This window comes from Clavelina lepadiformis, chromosome 9, assembly GCF_947623445.1.
Source record: "Clavelina lepadiformis chromosome 9, kaClaLepa1.1, whole genome shotgun sequence".
Lineage (NCBI taxonomy): Eukaryota > Metazoa > Chordata > Ascidiacea > Aplousobranchia > Clavelinidae > Clavelina > Clavelina lepadiformis.
In genome coordinates, this window is record NC_135248.1 from 11708573 (window position 1) to 11727962 (window position 19390).

The following is a 19390-nucleotide window of genomic DNA, read 5'->3' on the forward strand; positions in this document are numbered from 1 at the left end:
TCTAAACAAGTAAGCAGATAAAAATTCAAAACCGGTTATCAATGTGTTAGAGGTTTATAAGTCATGCAACAACAGTTAAGTGAATATTATGTTGCACTTACGGTAAAAATAATGACCAACAAGAACACTTTCACAACAGCATATTACCAGGTTTTCATGTAAAAAGTCTCAAAATTGAAGCTTTTGTTGTAATTAGTTCAATGACATGAAGATAATGCCTATTGCCTGTAGTAACTGTATTAGGTAAACGTTATGTAGGCTAAAATAGGTCAACAACAGAAAACAAAGACAAATACTAGTTATATGTATGTAATCTTAGTAAATAAGCCTAGGCCTTAACTGATTAAGCTAGCCTACTTAGCCTATTTATTGTTTGATGTTTAACTAACAAGGCCTATAGCCCTATATACTACAGTTTTATGTTAGCATAATTAGATAAAGCATTAAACTTATCTGAAACTGTTCATTTTATCAGCAAAGTTCTTGGGTAATCAACAAGATTGAACGTGCGCAGAATGTCCATTTTACTAGGCCGAATATACCTTTTAGATATACTGTAGTTTTGTTTTACAGATTTTTAATTTGTGGTCATGGCAATGTCTTACTTGCGACCAGATACTGTAAATGATAACATAAAAAGAAAAGGACAATAAATAAACTAGGTTAATATGAAATATAGGCTTAGAGGGTAGTTTTTTGTCCATTGATGGTTACAGTTTTTCTCGGCTCCGCACGGCGGATTTTACGAGCATTTTACATCTGTGCTACATTGTACTTGCTTTACATCATTTGTCTCAAAAGGTTTGTATGGCGTTTTATACCATTTTGCGCTCAAAAAAACAAGGCAAAAATTCAACCAAAATGTTTTTTTCCGTTTAATTACTTGTTTAAAGCTTTATAGGCGTAACTGCGCGGTATTATTTAAGGCGGGTTTTTTAGTATAAACAGAACAGTCATTGATCTAGTTTTGTAAAAATTTGTACTCAGGTTTTCACTTGAAGAGCAACAGTCGCCCCAGAAAAATAAAGAAAAAGTAACCAATTGGCTTTGGCTTCTTTTGTGAGCAGAATGTTTTAAAAGCGACACACGCAGGAATGACAGATAAGTATCTGTTTTGATTGTTTTCACAGTATACAGAAGTTCCTATACCATCTATCTATTTACAAAACATTCCCAATTTAACTCCGCACACCTTTCGATACCTTTTGGAGCCGGATTATGACGTTGCATGCGGTATTTCTAGGAATGGTAAAGCAAGGTGATTAATTTATCCACTGGCGTTTCGCTAATTCTATTTTGTAACAATAGTATTGGAATTTGGAAACATTGACTTTAATCTCCCCCGTATTCGAATAAATGCAAAAACTTTGCTTTTTGCTTTAATTCTCTTGAACGCACTCGTCACAGATATCGTAGAGATTTGGTGAACGTTTCTCCTCCAACGGATGAACCGAAAAAAGAGCAAGTAATAGGAACAGGAGGAAGAAACAATCGACCCTTGCTCGTCCTCTTTCTCATCCACAGCAAAGCGAACCATTTCAAGCATCGGCGAGTGATCCGTAAGACTTGGGGATCGGTTGGAAAAAGATTGTCAAAAGTGGGGCTGATTTTCTTGTTACGCTGCGTCAGTTTCGTCATCTTTACACCAAAAAGTTACTGTCTGATTGTAGCCTGCTTGGAGCCATATTAATAGGTTATGTTTTAATTTCGTTTATTCCAAGTATCTTTTGCATCGTTTAATTGTTTGCGCACAACTTTTCACTTAGATGGTATTCCTTCTTGGCAATCCTCAGAACGAAACACTGCAATCACTTTTACAAAGCGAAAACAAATTGTACGGAGATATTTTGCAGGAAGATTTCTACGAGACATACAGGTACTTATCAATCTGTTTTTCTTGTTAAATAGATTGATGAAAACGCACATGACAGTGACTTCATAGTACTTTTTTATATTCCAATTATAGGAATATCACATTGAAAGCGATAATGGCTTTAAAGTGGGCCTCTCTTTATTGCCCTCGTGCGGCGATTGTCACAAAAGCGGACGACGATATGTTTGTTGGAACAATGGCCATCATTTCTAACATCATAAAGGGATGTAAGTTCTAGCTCTATACTTTATAGAAATACTTGTATGTTTAGGCTATGTTTTAAATATGGGCTATGGCATAGGCATGAGTATATTACAGTTAAATACCTATGCAATGTCAGGGCTTATTTGCTAATCTACTTTTGTGTTTATTTTGCCGTTACAACTACTCAATACGATATAACACATGAGAAATTTAAATATCACGTAAGCTAGAAATATAGGCTACAATCCGCTTATACTTTCAGAGGAACGTTTGTTTATCAAATGTTTTGTGTTAAAAGTTATTCCCCGCCGCAAGTTGCTTCTCTGCAAGCCGGTTTTCAACGGACCAGTCCAAAGAGAAGGAAAGTACGCGGTGTCCCAGTCACTCTACAGCGTCACCACATGGCCACCATTTTGCTTTGGCGGCTGCTGGATGGCTTCAAATGATGTCATTAAAAAGCTCTATGAAATTTCGTTGATGACTCCTCAAGTGAGCGAACGGGGAGGCGTGCATGTATGGTTGTTGATTACTAAAAGCTGTTGTGAGTTCTTAGTATTCTGTTTTGTCAACAGATACATCTGGACGACGTTTACGTCACCGGCATTTTACGCACAAAAATCGGTCAAGGTTTACAACGCGTCGCCAACAGTCAGATCTTGTTTTGTCACGGGCGTGGCGATCCAAACTTGGTTTGGGCCTGGTGGAATGTGACGCAAGATACAACAAATTATTTTAAAACTTTTAAGGGCCGTGAGAAAATAATGGATTGCTTTTTATGATTTACAGTTCCGAGCCTATACGGCGTGTTGGTTTGTTTACAAAAATCTTTATGTCAGCGTCGTCTTTCCAATGTGCTGCCCAGAAATTTAATGCGTTAAGTTTTAGTGGAACTTTTTTCTATATTAACGTGTTTGAGCCTCTTTTGTAGAAAAAAATTCAATTTAAATTGTCATGTCATCCTGTTACTTAAAAACCGCCTATTTTCTTCAGTGGTGATAAACACATAACGTTCAATCCAGACAGATCATTGTTTAGCTAGGTGCTCCAGCTAATAAAATGAATTTTGCGAGCTAGCTTTATTATAGCTTTACTGTAATTTTTCCGATTTATTCCACAAACTCATCAATTTAATCACCTTTTTGTTTTACAAATGGCGTGTGTTCAAACCATTAAAACTTTACGTCCGGAAAAACTGCGCAATTAATACTTACTTGTAAAAGTGCTGTCTGTACTTAAACGACTTAAAACGATTTGCCGTTATTTATACACAGAAATCATATTGATTAATCATTATCAAATACAATCCAAGCCACGCTATGGACAAAGTATATAAGAGCATGCCTCGCTGCGGCTTACTAGCAGTTGAAGGCTTGCGCATGACGTTAAACAACACGAGTAAAATTTTCTTAACATTGTAAGCCTACAACGTAAGCTACACTAAAGCAAGCTTGTTGTAAATGCAATGTGTGCTACTGCATTTCTATTTCAAATCGCTGAGAATGGGGTGAATATCTATGCGTGAATAGAAGTGGTGAATTGCAGAGCGTTCAAGTATTTTTGTTCAACCCAAGAAATTTTGGAACCCCACGCAAGGTCGATATGCTATCATTGTAATTGATTCTTTACCGAACAGATTATAAATAGTTTATAACCATTTTAAATCTGTCATATTGTAAAAATGGCCGCTGCACTTCAAGGAGAATGGAGCTTGGATCACAATGAAAATTATGACGATTTCTTGAAAGCTGCAGGTGAGTGGACATGACTCTTTTCAATTTATTTCAGACCACTGTAGAGGCAAGCAAGAAAATTAGTAAAACTCGCACTTTCCCATACACAAACTTAATATTTGTTTTTACTCGCATCTTCTTAAACTAAGGTTCATATTTAAACATAGACAGAACCCTTGTTTGAAATAACTTCACAATCTCTTTAAAACGTGGCTCTTTAGAGGTTGGTGGGCTCCGGCTTAAGAACCCCAAGTTTAAAACAAAATTTGTAAGTGTATCCCATTGTAAATACAGTCTATTTGCATTGCAACGCTTGCGTGGTGTCTCGGAATTCGATCAGACAAGCGTTTCAGCTATCTCATTATACATATGAACTGAAAACTATGAAGTAGGAAATAGAGTGTTAATAACCCGTTGTTTGTTTTTAACTTGGGCATTCACGAAAATTTCTAAGCCCGCTAAGATATGATTTGCTACAATCCAAACGCGCACGATAGTAAAAAGGTTTCCTGCTCTAATCTAGGTGAAAGGTGACCAGACGAATGTAGGTAATAAGTCAACCGGAGGCATTTTTGTTTAACTATCGTAAACAGAGTAACCTTTTTCCATTTATGCTGTATCAACTTGTACATAGGCGAAAGATTAATCAATGTATGAAGGAAAATAGATGAGCCGAAAATATTTCTCAGATTATTATCGTTTTCATTTTCCGTTTGCAGTGTTTATTCTTCAAATAATGTTGCCGGTTCCGGGCTGATTCAACCCAGGGAAGATTCAATCTAGGACGATTAAACCAGAACGACTAAACCTAACAGGACCCAATCAATTTGGGGCTGGTTTGAATCGTCCGTGGATTGAATTGAACGACTGTTATTGTTACCACGTTTGCGTCTATGGGTAACATACATGAAACTGCACATTTTCTCCCATTGGATTTTCCTACATAAATTCCCTTTCCAAACTTTAAAAAGCTGTTTGTAAACGGAAATTTTTCTTTTACAACAACCGTATTAAATCTTACCATATTGAAAATTTAAGTTTGGAAACAAAGAAATAATATAATAAGTATTTATAATTTAGATTAGGTCATGCTTTGTCGAAGTGTTAACAACGAATAACACAGGTGAAATATAACATGATAAAGGTTTAGATTAGATCAGAAATCGTGCTACATATTGGTGAAATTTTATTGTAATATAAAATTGTGTATGTATAAGTCAGACGTAAACCAGATTGCTTTCCTTTTCGGTTCTAAGCTACGATATTTATTGTAAGCAAATATGCTTCTATACGTTCAATTCTGATGAAAAACGTATTGCAAGATATTTCACTATCAGCCATTATAACCGGTATATAAGCTACAATTTTTCCTTTTTTGTATGAGCATAATGAAAGCAGACATAGCCCATATTTGCGCAGAGTAAACCATGGACACAGGTCCAACAAAGACCGCATTCTGCTAGGATACCAGATAAATAAAGTAAATAGGAAAACACTGTTTTTGGCTTGCTTGTTCTTATGTCACCAGCTTCCTGTTAGCTTTAAAAACAAACCAGTCGTCAAATTATATCAACAGACGACCAAGCCTTTTATAAAATGGCCCATAATACCAAACTAAATATAGGTTAAAGTTGATTTCAGTGCAGGTGGCCAAAACTTGTGTTCAGTCTTTACAAAATTCAAATCATTGATAAGGGAATGGAAAAATACAGATTCAGTTTACCAAAACGGGTCAATTGAACGAGTAAGACAGCAAAGTCACGTGATAGCAAGCTCCATATGCCCAATGGGCGTATCCATACCGCCATGTCAGATAAAAAACGTTGCGTCATCGATTCAAACATGAGTAAAATAAATAAGCCAAAAGAACCCTGGGATACGGTCGGCAAAATCGAGGCCATTGAACCTTTATACAATGTTGATATCATTTATGACCTTGTAAACGTTATCACCTATGCTAAACCGGGTCGATGAAACGAAGTTAAACCAATAACGATTGGCTCTCAAACTTGTAAAGGACTAATCAGGTAAACGTAAAATAAACGTTGCTACACGGGGCGTTTACTGCTTGTCTTGCCAGAGTAATAACTGCTTTTAAAAGGTTTGTTATAAAGCGATTAACATAAAATAAAAAAATTCCATTCCATTCAACGCACCTGAGGTATCATAACGTTTTTATCGTAAACCACTAGTAAAATTTTCTTCGAGCAGTTGTGGTCAAATTGTGATCCAATAAAAATCGAATACAACCGATGATCACCATCAAAACCAGTGTGCCGTTAAAAATACAGGTTAAATACAGAAGGTCTCATATCTTTTGATGACAGCGGCCAACAACAATAAAAAATCAAAAATCAACGAAACTAAACCTGAAAACTTTTCACTCATGTGTACAGTACATTTAGTACAGTAGGCCTATAGTAGGCAACTACTGCAGTAAATTTGCATTACTAAAGGCATTGCACTGCAATTACATTGCATTACTATTTGGGGTTTGGGGTGATTACCAGGCGAAAGCACGTGCAAAATGTTTAATATAATTACATTGTATAAAAAGTTTCAGCCAACTGAAGTCTAAGGAAGCGTTTAATTTATCCGATTTATCTTCTCCTCTTCCAGGAATGGGAGCCATGAAGAGGACAATGGCAGTGAAGTTGGGTGGAAGCCTCACCATCACTCCTCTCGGAGACGCGAAACTAAAAGTGAAGACCGTCAACGGACCTAAGACAAAGGAACGCGAAATTCCAATCGGGGTCGAATTCGAAGACGAAGGGGTGGATGGGGCCACTGCAAAGGTTTGTCGGCGTAACACGACATTGGTGTATGGAGTGAATTGCTGGGTGAAAGTTTAGTCTTTAAATTATTTCTATGTCAGGGAAAATTTGTATTTGAAAATGGCAAGATGGTCGGAAACTTCATCACCGGTAAAGGGAAAAAACTGGCCATTTCCAGGGAGATTCAAAATGGATTGCTTGTGCAGGTATATAAGAGAGGATAACATTGACTGTAAATCGACCGTAATATCGTGACCTATATACTAAAACTGACAGCAAGGCTTATAAACCTCTTTGCATGACTTGTTGAATAATTTGACAATGTTTTAGACGATGAACTTTGACGGAACCGAATGCAAAAGGTTTTACAAGAAGAAGTAATTTCTGTCCAAACACTTCTCCTAACGTCACTTTTGTTTCACGTTTGGCTGCGTATTAAATTTATACAATTTGTTTGGGTAATCGGATACACTGTTTGAATTCGTTTCTTTAAACCTTTCGATTTTAAAGTTCCAAATCTTATTTCGCTTTACATGCTGGCTGTAATATAATTGTTTCGAAATAGTCGATGGTTTGCGTAATACAATTTATTTGAGAGCTATCGTTTAGCATAAGGTTTACGCATATAAATAAATTGAAAAACCTGTACAATTTCATGTCTTTTTAATTCGTTCCTTTTACATACCGCCACACTATGATACCGATTTCTGTTGAACAGTTATGAATATGTAGATCCCATGTTTGTAATAATGGTGGACAGTTTTGAAGCTAAACTGGAACTCTCCTGTATAGTGTCTGTGTGTAGCTCTGTTCTTGAACAAAAAGTTAACAGCAAATAAGGGAAAAGGGTGAAGGTATGATGGCTAGGTTGTTCGAAACCCTTAAATGGAGTAAGTAAATTCTTAACTGTGAAAATAACTCACATTTCATAACATGCAATTCGACTTAGCCTACTGTTAAACAAAAAAAACATCCACTACATTACACGCCTATCTGTTATATTTCGGTTTAAGAGTAGGATTTATAGCCATGCGTTGTGTTACGCTGGAATACGACGAGTTTACAGCAGATTATAAATACAATAGAACAGTGGTTCTCAATCTGGGAGGCCTACCTCCCTAGGGGAGGTGAAATCGGATTTTAGGGAAAACGAGCAAAATGGTGTAGAATGTAGATAAGTATGAACTTCTGAAGAACATGTCAAAACGCCATGACCGTTGCTGTGTTGCAATTTTTTTGTGAACGAAGAGGTACTAGTGAAGAACGACTTCAGATAGGACAGACGGCGAAGGAATGTTCACAAGATTGGGAATCACTACTGAGAACTCAACAGACAACACTTTACCATTTTCCTTAAACTTTGCTTGTAAAAACATTTGCTAATAATTACACTTTTTCAGAGTTCTCTTCAGGTGTCGCAATAGGCAATATCTACTCTATTGCTTTTTCAAAAATTTGACAGTTTATTCCCTGTCCTTTTATTAATGTTTCTATATGCATATGCTTAGACAATGAATTTGTTTTGCTGTACAATATTGAAGCAGGATGGCTACTAATAAATTAATCGGTTCGATACGCATCACTGGTCACACTACAAGCAGTGGTGGGCGACCTTTGAATGGCTTGATAGTTGAGGCATGTCTTTTAATAATCAGAAATAATGCATGCAATTGATTAGGTTTTTGCTTTGGAGTGGGTGGTTTGCTTTGAAGTACAGTATTTAGAAAATATGTGAGGAGATATGAGCCTGATCTTCACGAAAAATGCAGCATAAACCTACATTGAGGCAGCTGTGTACAGGCGCCACAATTTTGCCAATCTATACCTCACTAACTTACTTAAAACGCGCATAAATTAATCACCAGCAAGGGAAGAGATGGCAATACAGACTTATTTACGGTCATAAAAACAATTATTGCGCGGTGCTTTCTGTTGTGGTAATGAAAAAATAATGCAAATTTTGGTACAACATAACCTGGTAATTTTAGACGGTAGAATATTTTGCTGCGGGCAAACTATAAGCTTCGATACTTCTGATCTGGCATGAATATAGCCTATGCAACTCAAGTGCTTAAGGGAGTAAAGAGTGAGGAAGGTTTACGATTTCATACACAACCGTTAATGTTTTATTCTGGTGCATGCAGGACTACTTAGATCTGAAATCTTTTAAAAAACAGGTGACCATAAAAATAACGATGGGTATTGATAAACTGAAAGGAGAATGGGTACTGGACCATAGCGAAAACTTCGACAATTTTCTCAAAGCGACTGGTAAGTTTGCTGGTAGTGTAGTCTTAATCTGTTAAGTTGTTTGTTCGCAACTGGTTAGTGTTAATTACCGGTCGTTTGCACGAAACTCTTGTTTTAACAGTATTCGGGGAAAGGCGATGCGCAAAACATCCTAATGATATCTTTTTCAGACTTTTCTTTCCTGCTATCTTGTTACAATGAAAACGGCTTTTATGTTATAGGAATGGGCTTTGCAAAGCGCATCTTGGCCAAAAGGTTAGGTGGCAGTCTTACAATCATTCCAATCGAAAACGGCAACGTAAGAGTCATAGCAGTGAACGGACCTGTTACACGTGACAACGAGATTGTGCTCGGAAAGGAATTTGAAGGAGAAGGTGCGGATGGAACGAAGGCAAAGGTTTTAACTGTTTATAAAGGCTTACAGTTACACCATGCTTTTTGTGCTATGCTATCTTATGCAAGATTTTGTAACTTCGTTGGAATTGTATTAGCTTTTCTGCAAGATAAAATAATTTTTTTTTAGCTGTATTGAATCGCATAGCCATAGGCAATTTTTAGGCTAAGGTTGCTGAGACAACCGACTTAGATGGTGTTCTTGCAAACTCCAGTCCAGTCATTGTGACAATTTTTATTAAAATGCTGCGCAATTTGGAATCATGTAAAATTCTGCTGTTTTTGCATAACAAAGTAGGCTATAAGTTACCGAACTGCTAAATTGTGTAATTTAAATATGAGACCCTTTCTCGTTAATAAAGGTGGAAAACGTCTCCATTATGTTGCAACTAACACCGTCTGTTCTGAAGAATGAAGTGAATATTGTTTGTTTTTACAAAAGCTTAACCATGGTTATAAACTAAACTGTATACATCACAGGGAAAGATTACAGAAGAAGGCGATAAAATGATCGGAAGGTTTCGAACTGAAGCTGGTAAAGATTATGAAATTGTGCGTGAAATAGAAGATAAGTTTCTTGTTCAGGTGGGATGGGTTTAAAACTATTGATTTAGATTTTGCCGAGGTTTACAATCTAAGTAGGCCTACTGTATGTCATGTTTTGATTTATTTCCTGCACTACGCTCGTGTGGCCTATTTTTTCTAATGTTAAAGCCACGTTGAAAATTGTGTCATTTCGACAGAAAATGACATTTGATGGGACAGAATGCAAGCGATTCTACAAAATAAGACTAAAGTGAAGTGTTGAAAATTATAAATAATCAGTACACTCAGCATAAAACTTCATGGAACTTTCTATTTTCAAATAATATCGAAGTAAACCGCGGGTATGAAAAACAGAAAGACATAATCAGTATGGAATCTTTGCTCTTCACTGGTGACGTGCCAAATTTGTTCCCAACAATGTGACGTAAAGATGTAACAAGTTTTTCGATCAAAAACCTTGTATTCCCGGTGAGTTTGTATGTATTGTTTTCTTGTTTATAAGCTAAGTTGGTAACTTTGTAAGTTTTTTCTAAACCCGATGGCAATCTGCGAGGTTTTCCTGCGGAAACATTACGCTGAGTCATGCCAAACCACTACATCACAATGCCCGGAACAAATTCGGCACTACCCAAGCACCACGCTTATAACAATTCTATCTTCGGCTGGAAACTCAAATAAGTCCGATGTGTACACTTGCGTTAGACTAGTGTTTACTGCCCAAGTTTTTTCAAGTTATAAGTAATTATACTGTTTCGAAATATGTTTTGTGTAACTACTTTGTTTCCATATAGATAGACTGTAAAAGTCGTTGTTGCTTTCAGTATACATTTGCACTGCGTATAATTAAAAATCACATGAATTTTAATGCGAAATATAGCATATAATACAGCACGATAAATTAGCGCATAGTTTTATACTGAGTTAAGCTAATTCAGTAAGCCAATACTGCGATACAATAATAATAATAATTAATAATAGCAACGATTATTGTCGCGTTAGCAGCAGCACTTTGAAGAAGTAAAATATGAAAGAGGCTTTGGTAAATATAGTTAAAGCAAAACCGCTTTCTACCAAGCTCCAGTAATAGAAAATCTAAAAATGCGTTCGTGTAAAGGTATAAACTAAGCATGACAAGCAGGCAAAAGCGACACAAACAACGACAGTCAGTTCTCGTTTGATTTTAAGAATCATAGGGTTCGATATCAACGATTTCTCTATCACTTCTCCACGAATATTTTCATGCGGGAAGACCATGTTTGGCCTTGTTACGCCCAGGAACTTACATAGCGGCTCCCAGCCTTCTGAACACTTGAATGTCAAAAGGTTCTCTTGGGGGACAGCCTGAAAACATGTTTGCTATATTCAAGTCTGCAATTCATTCGTTTTATAGCGTTTAAAACTAGTAAAATATCGGACTTGTGGAAATGCATGTACCCTTACGCCTACGCAGAAGGTTTTAAATGTACTATATAGTACAGCGTGGTCCAACTGCAGGCCCGCGGGCCAAAGTTGGCCCGTGAGCACCGATTTTTTGGCCCGCAAAATGATAGTCGCTTTGGAAGAACCTCGACCGCAGATGTCACATTGATCAGCATTTAATAGCTAAATTTTGAACTATTCTAATTTCAGTTTTAATAAAAAAAAGAGAACTTTTTTCAGTTCTAATATCAGTGTCACATGGTTTTTCAGTTCTAATTTAAAAACATTGGCCCGCAAGATAAAAAATTTTTTTGATTTTGGCCCGCGATGAAAAGAAGTTGGACCACGCTGATATAGTATATACGGAACAAAATTGCTGTTACCTGTAAAACGTAAGTATAATGACGTAAATAAACCTTTTTCATCAACATTCGATTGACCGTCAGAGGGCGGTATCTAGACATCGGTTTGTCGCCGTAAATGATTCGACCTGACCACAAACATTAGCTTTATTGACATAAAATTGAAACAAGAAATCATGCTGACTACGGGCATCTGCTTTTACAAAAGTGCAAATAGCTGGGATTAGCCGACCGATAAATCCACGAAATACTAACTTATACAATATGTTTCCACTCGCCGTACCTATGTTCCTTATGAAGGAGAGTAATCTGTTTCCAGTGGGAGTAAGAGCCAGTATGAGTCGAAATGTGAGATTGTTGCTCAAGATTGAACTTTGTGTCGTCATCGCATCCAGCCAGTTTTCCACTGAATCGCTTTCACGGGAACTTAGGATGACCTTGGCAAAATTTAACTTCCCCATTTGATATCGTCTCTTTACACTTTTATTTGTTTCAAAACCTAGTTTACCCTTTTTTGAAAATTCTTAAGTTAAAATGCTACATGAAAGATTATCAGCTTTTCAATATACGAAATTGCTGGTTTTGTGACACCGTACCGGTGAAAATGGTGGAAATCAATGAACAACTGGACATACCTTAGCATCCGGAAAAGCTTCCAGCAACTCTTCGCAAAAATAGCAAGCCGGAAAGTCGCAAATAGCGTCGACGTTCTCGAACATTCTTCTAAAGTTTTCTTTCGCGCCTCCGCGTCCGAAAATCGAGTTCCATTCCTTTTCCAAGTACCAAAAGTTTTCGATAAAGTCATAGACCACAAATCCAAGTTGGCGCAAGGCTTCAGCCAGAGACTTGGTTCCGGTTTTGGGAAAGCCGGCGCAGATTACTTTCATGTTGTGCAGATTTCAGCGAGCGGACGGAAAGAGTTGAACCTGCTGACGGTGTTTTCGCGTATTTGCGATACCAGCAGCAACAGACTATAAATATATTAACAGTAATTCGCGAATAAAAAAAATTGTTAAACTGTAAGATTTTGCGCTGGTATAATCTTTAAATTTCTATGGCTTTACGCATCAGTGGCTTTTCTTATGAAATGTTACGAGAATGTCAGACCTCTTATCCAACGAACCGGATTTTTGACTGACTTATATCTTCACTACATCAACAGATTAATTGAGGAAAATACTTAATAGCATTTCGCGATAGAACTAGAATATCTTTAGCGCTTCGAGCAAACTTGCAACCATATATTCCAACTAACAAAAATTAGCGCAAAAATTAAAGCTGTCATTTCCCTCTTATGTACTATATTTTTTCGCTGCCTCAAACCAATTCCACTATAATGCATTCTACATAGACACGTTGAGACACTCCAGTATTTAGAAGGCCGATTACACGTCAACCGTGAAAGCTTACATGAAATCAACCTTTTGTTCTACTTTAGCTGACCGTGAACTGTAACCCCTTTGTCAACAGTTGCATCTCTCGTGGTTTAAGAACGTCCACAGCAAAATTCTATAAAATATCAGTACGATGATCACCCTAAATAGAGAGTCTTGATTCTAAGTTGTTTCTATCTGCAGCAGAATCTCATTTTAAGCTAGTCTGAACAATACAGCTGCAGTGTTCTAGCCCTAAACAAGCTTTGTTCGTGCAAATCAATTTAGCCTTTAGGTACAACACAAAGACCGGAAAATGTTGTCAGCAAATCACTGTGTCGTCGAAATGTCAATTGTTGTTTGATTTTATTCTTTTTTTACCTAAACGGTTGTTACCTTTTACTTTTCATCCAACATTTACGACAAAAACTTTTCGTAAATTTCGATTTCAAAGTTTTAAGAAAAAAGAACGAGGACTATCAAGTAAACACCGAGTTGCAATATATGTGAACCTTTTCTTGGACCTTTCTATACGCACACTATATTGATTTAATAAAATGATAAAATAAAAACAACTTTGCCAGGTCTTAAATATTCATAGGTCATATTAAGGCAACACTAACATTACGTTACAACAATTCGTGACCGCAAAGTGACGTAATGTTACTTTTTACTTTGTGTGCTAGAAAATAGTAATTGTCTATTGAAATTAGTATATGTATGCCCGTTTTCTCGTAAATATCGTTATCATTGTTTTAATCTCAAAAGTGATTGTCCAAATGTGAACTTTGCGAAGCCAAAAGTTTTAAAATAACAACAGCTGATACGGAATAAAGGCTTCACAACTTTTCTTTCCGTTATTATTGAAATGATGGCAACTTATACTATCTTTGGGAAATGTGTATATAGTAATGGCTGTGCTTTCTGTACTATGCTTGCATAAGCCAGACATAAACACAACTAACCTTTGGTCATAATTATGAATTAGACGTGAGGAAGAAACATGATGAAAAGATACTATACGTTCTTTTTAACGGCACTCGATTTTCCCATCAGATAGGACTGCACAGAAGTTCAGAAAGATCATGTTTCTACCATAGGTTTTACTTAACAGCTTAACGTACTGGTTCTGTAAACGAATTCTTTCCACCCAACTCATACAAACTTCTATGATTCATCCAATATGTAGTTCGTTGTTTTGGCGAAGTGGACAATAAACTTGGTTTAAAAGTTTCTTGTTATGGAATAAAACACAGAATTGCACTAAGTTGCTTTGGAAAGGTTTTACGATGTGGTTAGCCCTTTAGAAGAAAACATTATTTCTTGTAGTGCTAACGCCATATTTTGTACTGTATGGTGTCGGCTTTTACCTTCTGTTAAAGATAAATCAAGGAGTGCATTCGAAGACACATCACAGCTAAAAATGGAAACTGTTTTATTTGCAGCAGACGTTTCGAGTAGGCCCTAATGCATATAACTAACTCATTACCATTAACGAAACGTATGTCAATGAAGTGATTGTTATCATGCTTACTAATGTTTGCTATTGGGACAACCGGCTATTCACATCACTCTACTAATCAAGACTTACGAAGAAGTGCTGAGATTACTGTATAAAATGCACTAAAACATCGCACGCTATAAATTTTTTTGCCGTGGGCGATATACCGTAGACTATTGCGGACGTCGAGAAATCTTTTGAGTTACGCTTAACACTCGCCAGAGATTCATCCTTAATGTAGATTTAGTTCATCATGAAGCGTGGAATATTTTGTTTGTCTGTTTTGCTTCTGAGTTCAGTTTGGTTATGCTTAGCCAATCAGAGTGGAGAGGAACCTGGTATCAAACTCAGGGTACATTCAAGGGGACTTGACTTTGGTGAGAAGTGTTCTGGCTTGTTAATAAAATGCAACTGTTTATGTAGGCTGCGTTTTCGAGTTTAAGATAATTTTCATTATCGTATTTGAGGCATTTAATTTGCAGGGATTCAATAATTTGGCCTATTATAGGTTGCATCTGATACTCCACATTTTATAATATGTTGCGCTTGTCAGTATAACGTGATGTCTTTAATTATTTTTTTCAGAGTAAAATATTTGATTGCTTGGCTTGTCAAATTCTGTGCTTGATACACAAATGAAACTTAGTTGTTAAGCATTTTGAGATATTAGCTTATTTCCAATATTCTTTGGTATATTCGCAATACGCGGTATATGTGCACTTATGAGTTGACATTTTAGTAACAAGTCTTGTTAATCTGCGTCACATTTTAAGACACCATAAAAAGCTTTTTGTTTTAGGCTACTATACCCTTAGGGCTTAGGCTATATCATCGTTTCGCATATCTTTAAGATCGTTGCTAACATTTTCTAGAGAGTCTAGTAAACCTACATTAGACTAAAGCAATTTGATTAAATAAAACTTTTCTCTTTTCGGCTTAAATATTTCATTATTATATATAGTTCGTCAGTTGGTGCTCCAATATTTGGACAGCTTCTTGAATTCTTACATGGTCCCAAACTTGTCCGGTTTTGGAACTGTCAATTACGAAATTCAAAAGTGAGTCCAGATAAACAACATATTTTTAAACACGCAATTCTGCGCATCATTAACCCACCGACATTTTACTCTTCAGTATCGAGATCGAATCTTTCGATATCGGAGAAACAAGCTTCAAAACCTTTCCACCAAACATATTTCGACCTGTTATAAACGGCGCATCCACTTCGTTAAGAGCCAAGTGGAAGGTTTGGAAAAAGGTTCTTTTGTAAGTTAAAATTTCACCATCATGTTATCAATTGAAATAGAGAAAAACTTTGCCCCAAAAAACATAATTATTATCACTGGGTCTTTTGAAAACTACAGTAGTTTATGTTCTAGCGTAACCCTGCGGCTGTCTGGGGAACTGAAAGCTGGCGCTAGCGGGCTCAATATTGGTCAATCGATTGAGCTTGGAAGAAATGACATGGGAAAACCAACCGTAAAACTCGATGCTAATAACCTTTTGCATCCATATACGTTTACATATACATTTAGTGATTATCTAACCACAAATAAATTATGGTTTTTCAATAACTTAGATGTTGAAACAATTACGTGTTTTGTGGATAGTGAAATGTGGCCCAGCAAATAGTCACATCTAAGATATCATGCAAGTTTATTTCGTTTTTACAGTTTAAAGCTGTAGATTGTTCAACTTTTGTCAAAAGCCTTAAATTTGATGTCAAGTACACCGGTCTGGACTGGTTAATAAATCTGGGGCTGAGTTTATTTGAAACTTCTATCAAAGACAAACTTCAATCTGCGGTAACTATCATATTTGTTCATCGTATCATGTTTGCTCAATTCTTATATATGTCTTGGTAATCTTACTTTAAACTTAGCGAATTTGCTGCTTACGTCATTTTTCATTTACTTTTCCATTCCTCAGGTATGTGGGCAAATTAAAAAAGTACTTGACGAAGGAGGTGAAGGCCTCACTGATGCGTTCAAGGGTAAACCATTTCATTACTCTGATATTATTTTTCTCTTTCTTGAAGCACACTTTGACATTTCACCTTTTGCTCTCTAACTTGCGTGAAGAACAAGTTCACCTTAATGACTTGTATAAATTATCGTGGCCTGTAGATGGCCAATAGAGGTAAAATGTTAAATCGTGATGGCTATACATTTTAAACAAATAAACAATGGAAAAGAACCTTGGAATAACCAGCGACGAAACTGTGCGCTTGTTTCTTTGCACAGTAAATCTTCCACTGATTTCTCAAAGTTCCATCAATGTCGGGCTGGTTTGTGATCCGGAAGCAACATCAATGGGTGTTATGTTTTCCTTGAGAGGTCGCTGTTTTCCAAATTCTTCTCCGGATACCAAGTAAGAATACTCACCCTGCAAACTTTCTGAAACATTTTGAGCAATACCAAACTGTTCTTCGTAAATCTAAGGAATCAGATCTGGATTGCTGTAGTATTGGAAAAACTAGGCCTATTGCTTTTTGCCCCCTCCAACACGTTTTGTCTGCTGTATATTGTTATATTCACAATTTTAATGTTTATTTTATTCTGTAGAGTTCCAATAAAAGTTTCCTCTGTGACAACGTTGGATGAAACGGCTGAGATGATAAGGTTTTCCGTCAACGAATACGTGCTGAATACGTTGCTTTATTCATTGTGGTTTAATGATATCTTAACTTGGAACGTTTCGAGTTCTCAGGTGTAGGAATGCTTCATTGTTAACAATTAGATTCGAATTTTTCTTGTCATATCTGTAACCGTATTTTTCTTCAGGTAAGGGACGCTGTTGGCTTTGAAGTAACAAGCGATACACTTGCACCACTTGACCCAACATTTGAGCAATATGCTGGCAGGTAAAATGCATTCTAGGCGTATAGGCTATATTGCATATTGACCTATTTATTACACACGTTTTTAAAAATATATTGCCTAAGCCTACGGTTTTAAGAAATTGAGATCAACAAACTACAAACTTGCAGGTATAAATCCTTTGTTCTAATGGACACGATTTGTAAGGTCCTATTAGGGTGTTTTAAGTTGATGAGTTTAGTTTAATAAAACTTGTTCCGACGCTTTACACTTAGACCAATCGAGTTCAAAATCGAAGCTCCAAACGCACCCTCAGCCTTATTCGGTGCAAGGGGACTTATTCTTTCGGGTGACATTGTTGTCGTCATTTACGTTGTACAAGAAGATGGTTCCCGAACCCGGGCTGAAAGTTTGGATTTGGTATTTTTTGTATTTAGGTCTTCTGTGTGTAGTCATAATAAGAACGTAGAGATTGTAGGCAATATAGGCTATACATCATGTTAACTTATTTCTATATATAAGCAAACGTGAGCCTGTAAGATGTGACAACCCACAAAGACAAAGTTTTGTTTTCAGAGTTTTAATGCAACTGGCATGGTGATGATAAATCAGAACTCTTTGAAAGGCAACATCTCCGATTTGCGCATTAACGCTGACGCATTTCAGGGCACCATTGCTGAGCTTTTTAATGAGGTTATTGGCCAAGTTATACCGACAAACTTGCTTCCTGCAGTCAACGGTAAGTTTGCTACAAACCACTCTGTGGATTGCGCTCATATACTATACCAAGTTGAAATCACATCTTCGCAAAATGCGCTTTCAGGCATTCTGAACTCTGGATACATGTTCCCCGAATCTTTTGGCTTTACGGTAGAGAATCCCACACTAGCATACAAGCAGGTAACGATAGCAATTGATTTTCTTTGCTCTCCGTTTTCTCTACCACTTTGTTACGTTCTTGTATGATGTAAAACGTTTCGACATACCATTTTGTCTTTTTTGTGTAGGGTGCTTTGGAAGTCGGCGCTGACATCAGACAAGTCACGCAAGGGGGCTTTCCCACTTTAGATACGGCGACAATACCGGATGTACCAAAATAAAATAATTTGGCAAGGCATGTCAGAATCGATTCTATGGCTTATTCGTTATTTTTTGCTTGCTTTTTGCATGAGTTCTTATTTCCAACTTTACGGCTTTAGCTTTACGTCACGTTGAGAAATGGGTTAGAATTTAAATGGAATTAATTTTGCACGGAGAATCTTTTGTGTGTTATTTTGGGTTATTATGAAACCTACGGATTTAAGTCGGGAAAATATGATATAGGAATTTAGACATATACTTACAAGGAACTGAAGATGCCATTATAAGCGAAATAAACCTTTTTAATACCGGTATAAAGCTTGACGGTCAGTTATGCGATATTTTTCATTGATTTGATGTTATAAAGGAACTCAAAGAAAGTTCAAGATCAGTGTGGTATATAATCGCCGCTTGCTGTTTCAATACATATCCTGCTGCACATTTTGGTTTCTACCTTTGTTCACGTACTTGTTGGGGGAAATGAACCAAATGAAATGTATCGGGGCGGAATGAGGGAAGTTACTGCGCTAAGGTGAAGCGACATAGTGTGCTTACAGTGACAATGAATATCTTAAGTGGACAAAAGTAGATGGCTAAAGAAAACCGCATAAAAAACTCCATTCCAGGAATCGAAATCCCATGTCTGTGGCGAAAAGTGGGCACGATATTGAGTCGAAACGTGACTGCAAACAAAAAAATGCGACAACGGAAAGGGAAATAAAAATATAACAGAATAAAAGATGGCACTCTAGGTTAACTTATTTTTAATTCATCCGTCAACGGAAAAGAATGAAGACGTAAAAACGCATGCGACATAGTCCCTACATATAAAAAAATTGGTTGAAAATGTGGAGGTGGCATTTGCTCCTCTTATGTACGGATGTTTGTGCCTGTAATTTGCTAAACAGTAGCACGTCGGTGTTGTCAAAAAATTTAATGGTAGTACGTTATGTATATATGGTATCTATAGATGAATATTGGGCTGCTCAAACAATCAAAAAGGGGACTCTGGGGAACGAGAGTTAGGTTGTTTTGTTGGGAGAGGAGCCCGTTGTCTTACGGTCTG

General features: G+C 36.8%; 5 protein-coding genes across 7 annotated transcripts; 4 read left to right on the plus strand and 1 right to left on the minus strand.

The window, feature by feature from the left end:
* The first annotated feature begins 61 nt into the window (after window positions 1-61).
* Window positions 62-3062, plus strand: LOC143470316 (beta-1,3-galactosyltransferase 5-like). Its single transcript, XM_076968370.1, has 8 exons — window positions 62-801; window positions 988-1033; window positions 1131-1258; window positions 1408-1597; window positions 1767-1876; window positions 1967-2100; window positions 2376-2566; window positions 2650-3062. The coding sequence occupies exons 1-8, from the start codon at window positions 707-709 to the stop codon at window positions 2854-2856; spliced, it is 1101 nt and encodes a 366-aa protein (XP_076824485.1). The 5' UTR covers window positions 62-706; the 3' UTR covers window positions 2857-3062.
* Window positions 3063-3673: 611 nt separating this feature from the next.
* LOC143470318 (fatty acid-binding protein, intestinal-like) lies at window positions 3674-7232 on the plus strand. The gene is made up of 4 exons (XM_076968373.1): window positions 3674-3828; window positions 6427-6602; window positions 6683-6787; window positions 6912-7232. The coding sequence occupies exons 1-4, from the start codon at window positions 3756-3758 to the stop codon at window positions 6960-6962; spliced, it is 405 nt and encodes a 134-aa protein (XP_076824488.1). The 5' UTR covers window positions 3674-3755; the 3' UTR covers window positions 6963-7232.
* A 1497-nt stretch (window positions 7233-8729) lies between these two features.
* Window positions 8730-10671, plus strand: LOC143470832 (fatty acid-binding protein, intestinal-like). Of its 3 annotated transcripts, none has more exons than XM_076969115.1 (4): window positions 8730-8852; window positions 9053-9228; window positions 9705-9809; window positions 9968-10671. In XM_076969115.1, the coding sequence occupies exons 1-4, from the start codon at window positions 8777-8779 to the stop codon at window positions 10022-10024; spliced, it is 414 nt and encodes a 137-aa protein (XP_076825230.1). In that variant the 5' UTR covers window positions 8730-8776; the 3' UTR covers window positions 10025-10671. The 3 variants fall into 3 exon arrangements, with proteins under 3 accessions (XP_076825230.1, XP_076825231.1, XP_076825229.1); XM_076969116.1 differs by having other exon boundaries at window positions 10102-10671; XM_076969114.1 differs by having other exon boundaries at window positions 10125-10671.
* Window positions 10614-13256, minus strand: LOC143470831 (uncharacterized). The gene is made up of 4 exons (XM_076969113.1): window positions 12187-13256; window positions 11835-11988; window positions 11573-11679; window positions 10614-11111 (listed from the first exon to the last, which is right to left on the minus strand). The coding sequence occupies exons 1-4, from the start codon at window positions 12436-12438 to the stop codon at window positions 10863-10865; spliced, it is 762 nt and encodes a 253-aa protein (XP_076825228.1). The 5' UTR covers window positions 12439-13256; the 3' UTR covers window positions 10614-10862.
* Window positions 13257-14611: 1355 nt separating this feature from the next.
* On the plus strand, window positions 14612-18763 carry LOC143470830 (lipopolysaccharide-binding protein-like). Its single transcript, XM_076969112.1, has 13 exons — window positions 14612-14802; window positions 15387-15483; window positions 15560-15691; window positions 15805-15904; window positions 16099-16230; window positions 16355-16418; window positions 16669-16795; window positions 16990-17134; window positions 17209-17288; window positions 17520-17664; window positions 17821-17983; window positions 18068-18144; window positions 18252-18763. Exons 1-13 carry the CDS (start codon window positions 14679-14681, stop codon window positions 18342-18344), a joined length of 1479 nt encoding a protein of 492 aa, XP_076825227.1. The 5' UTR covers window positions 14612-14678; the 3' UTR covers window positions 18345-18763.
* The last annotated feature ends 627 nt before the right edge of the window (window positions 18764-19390 follow it).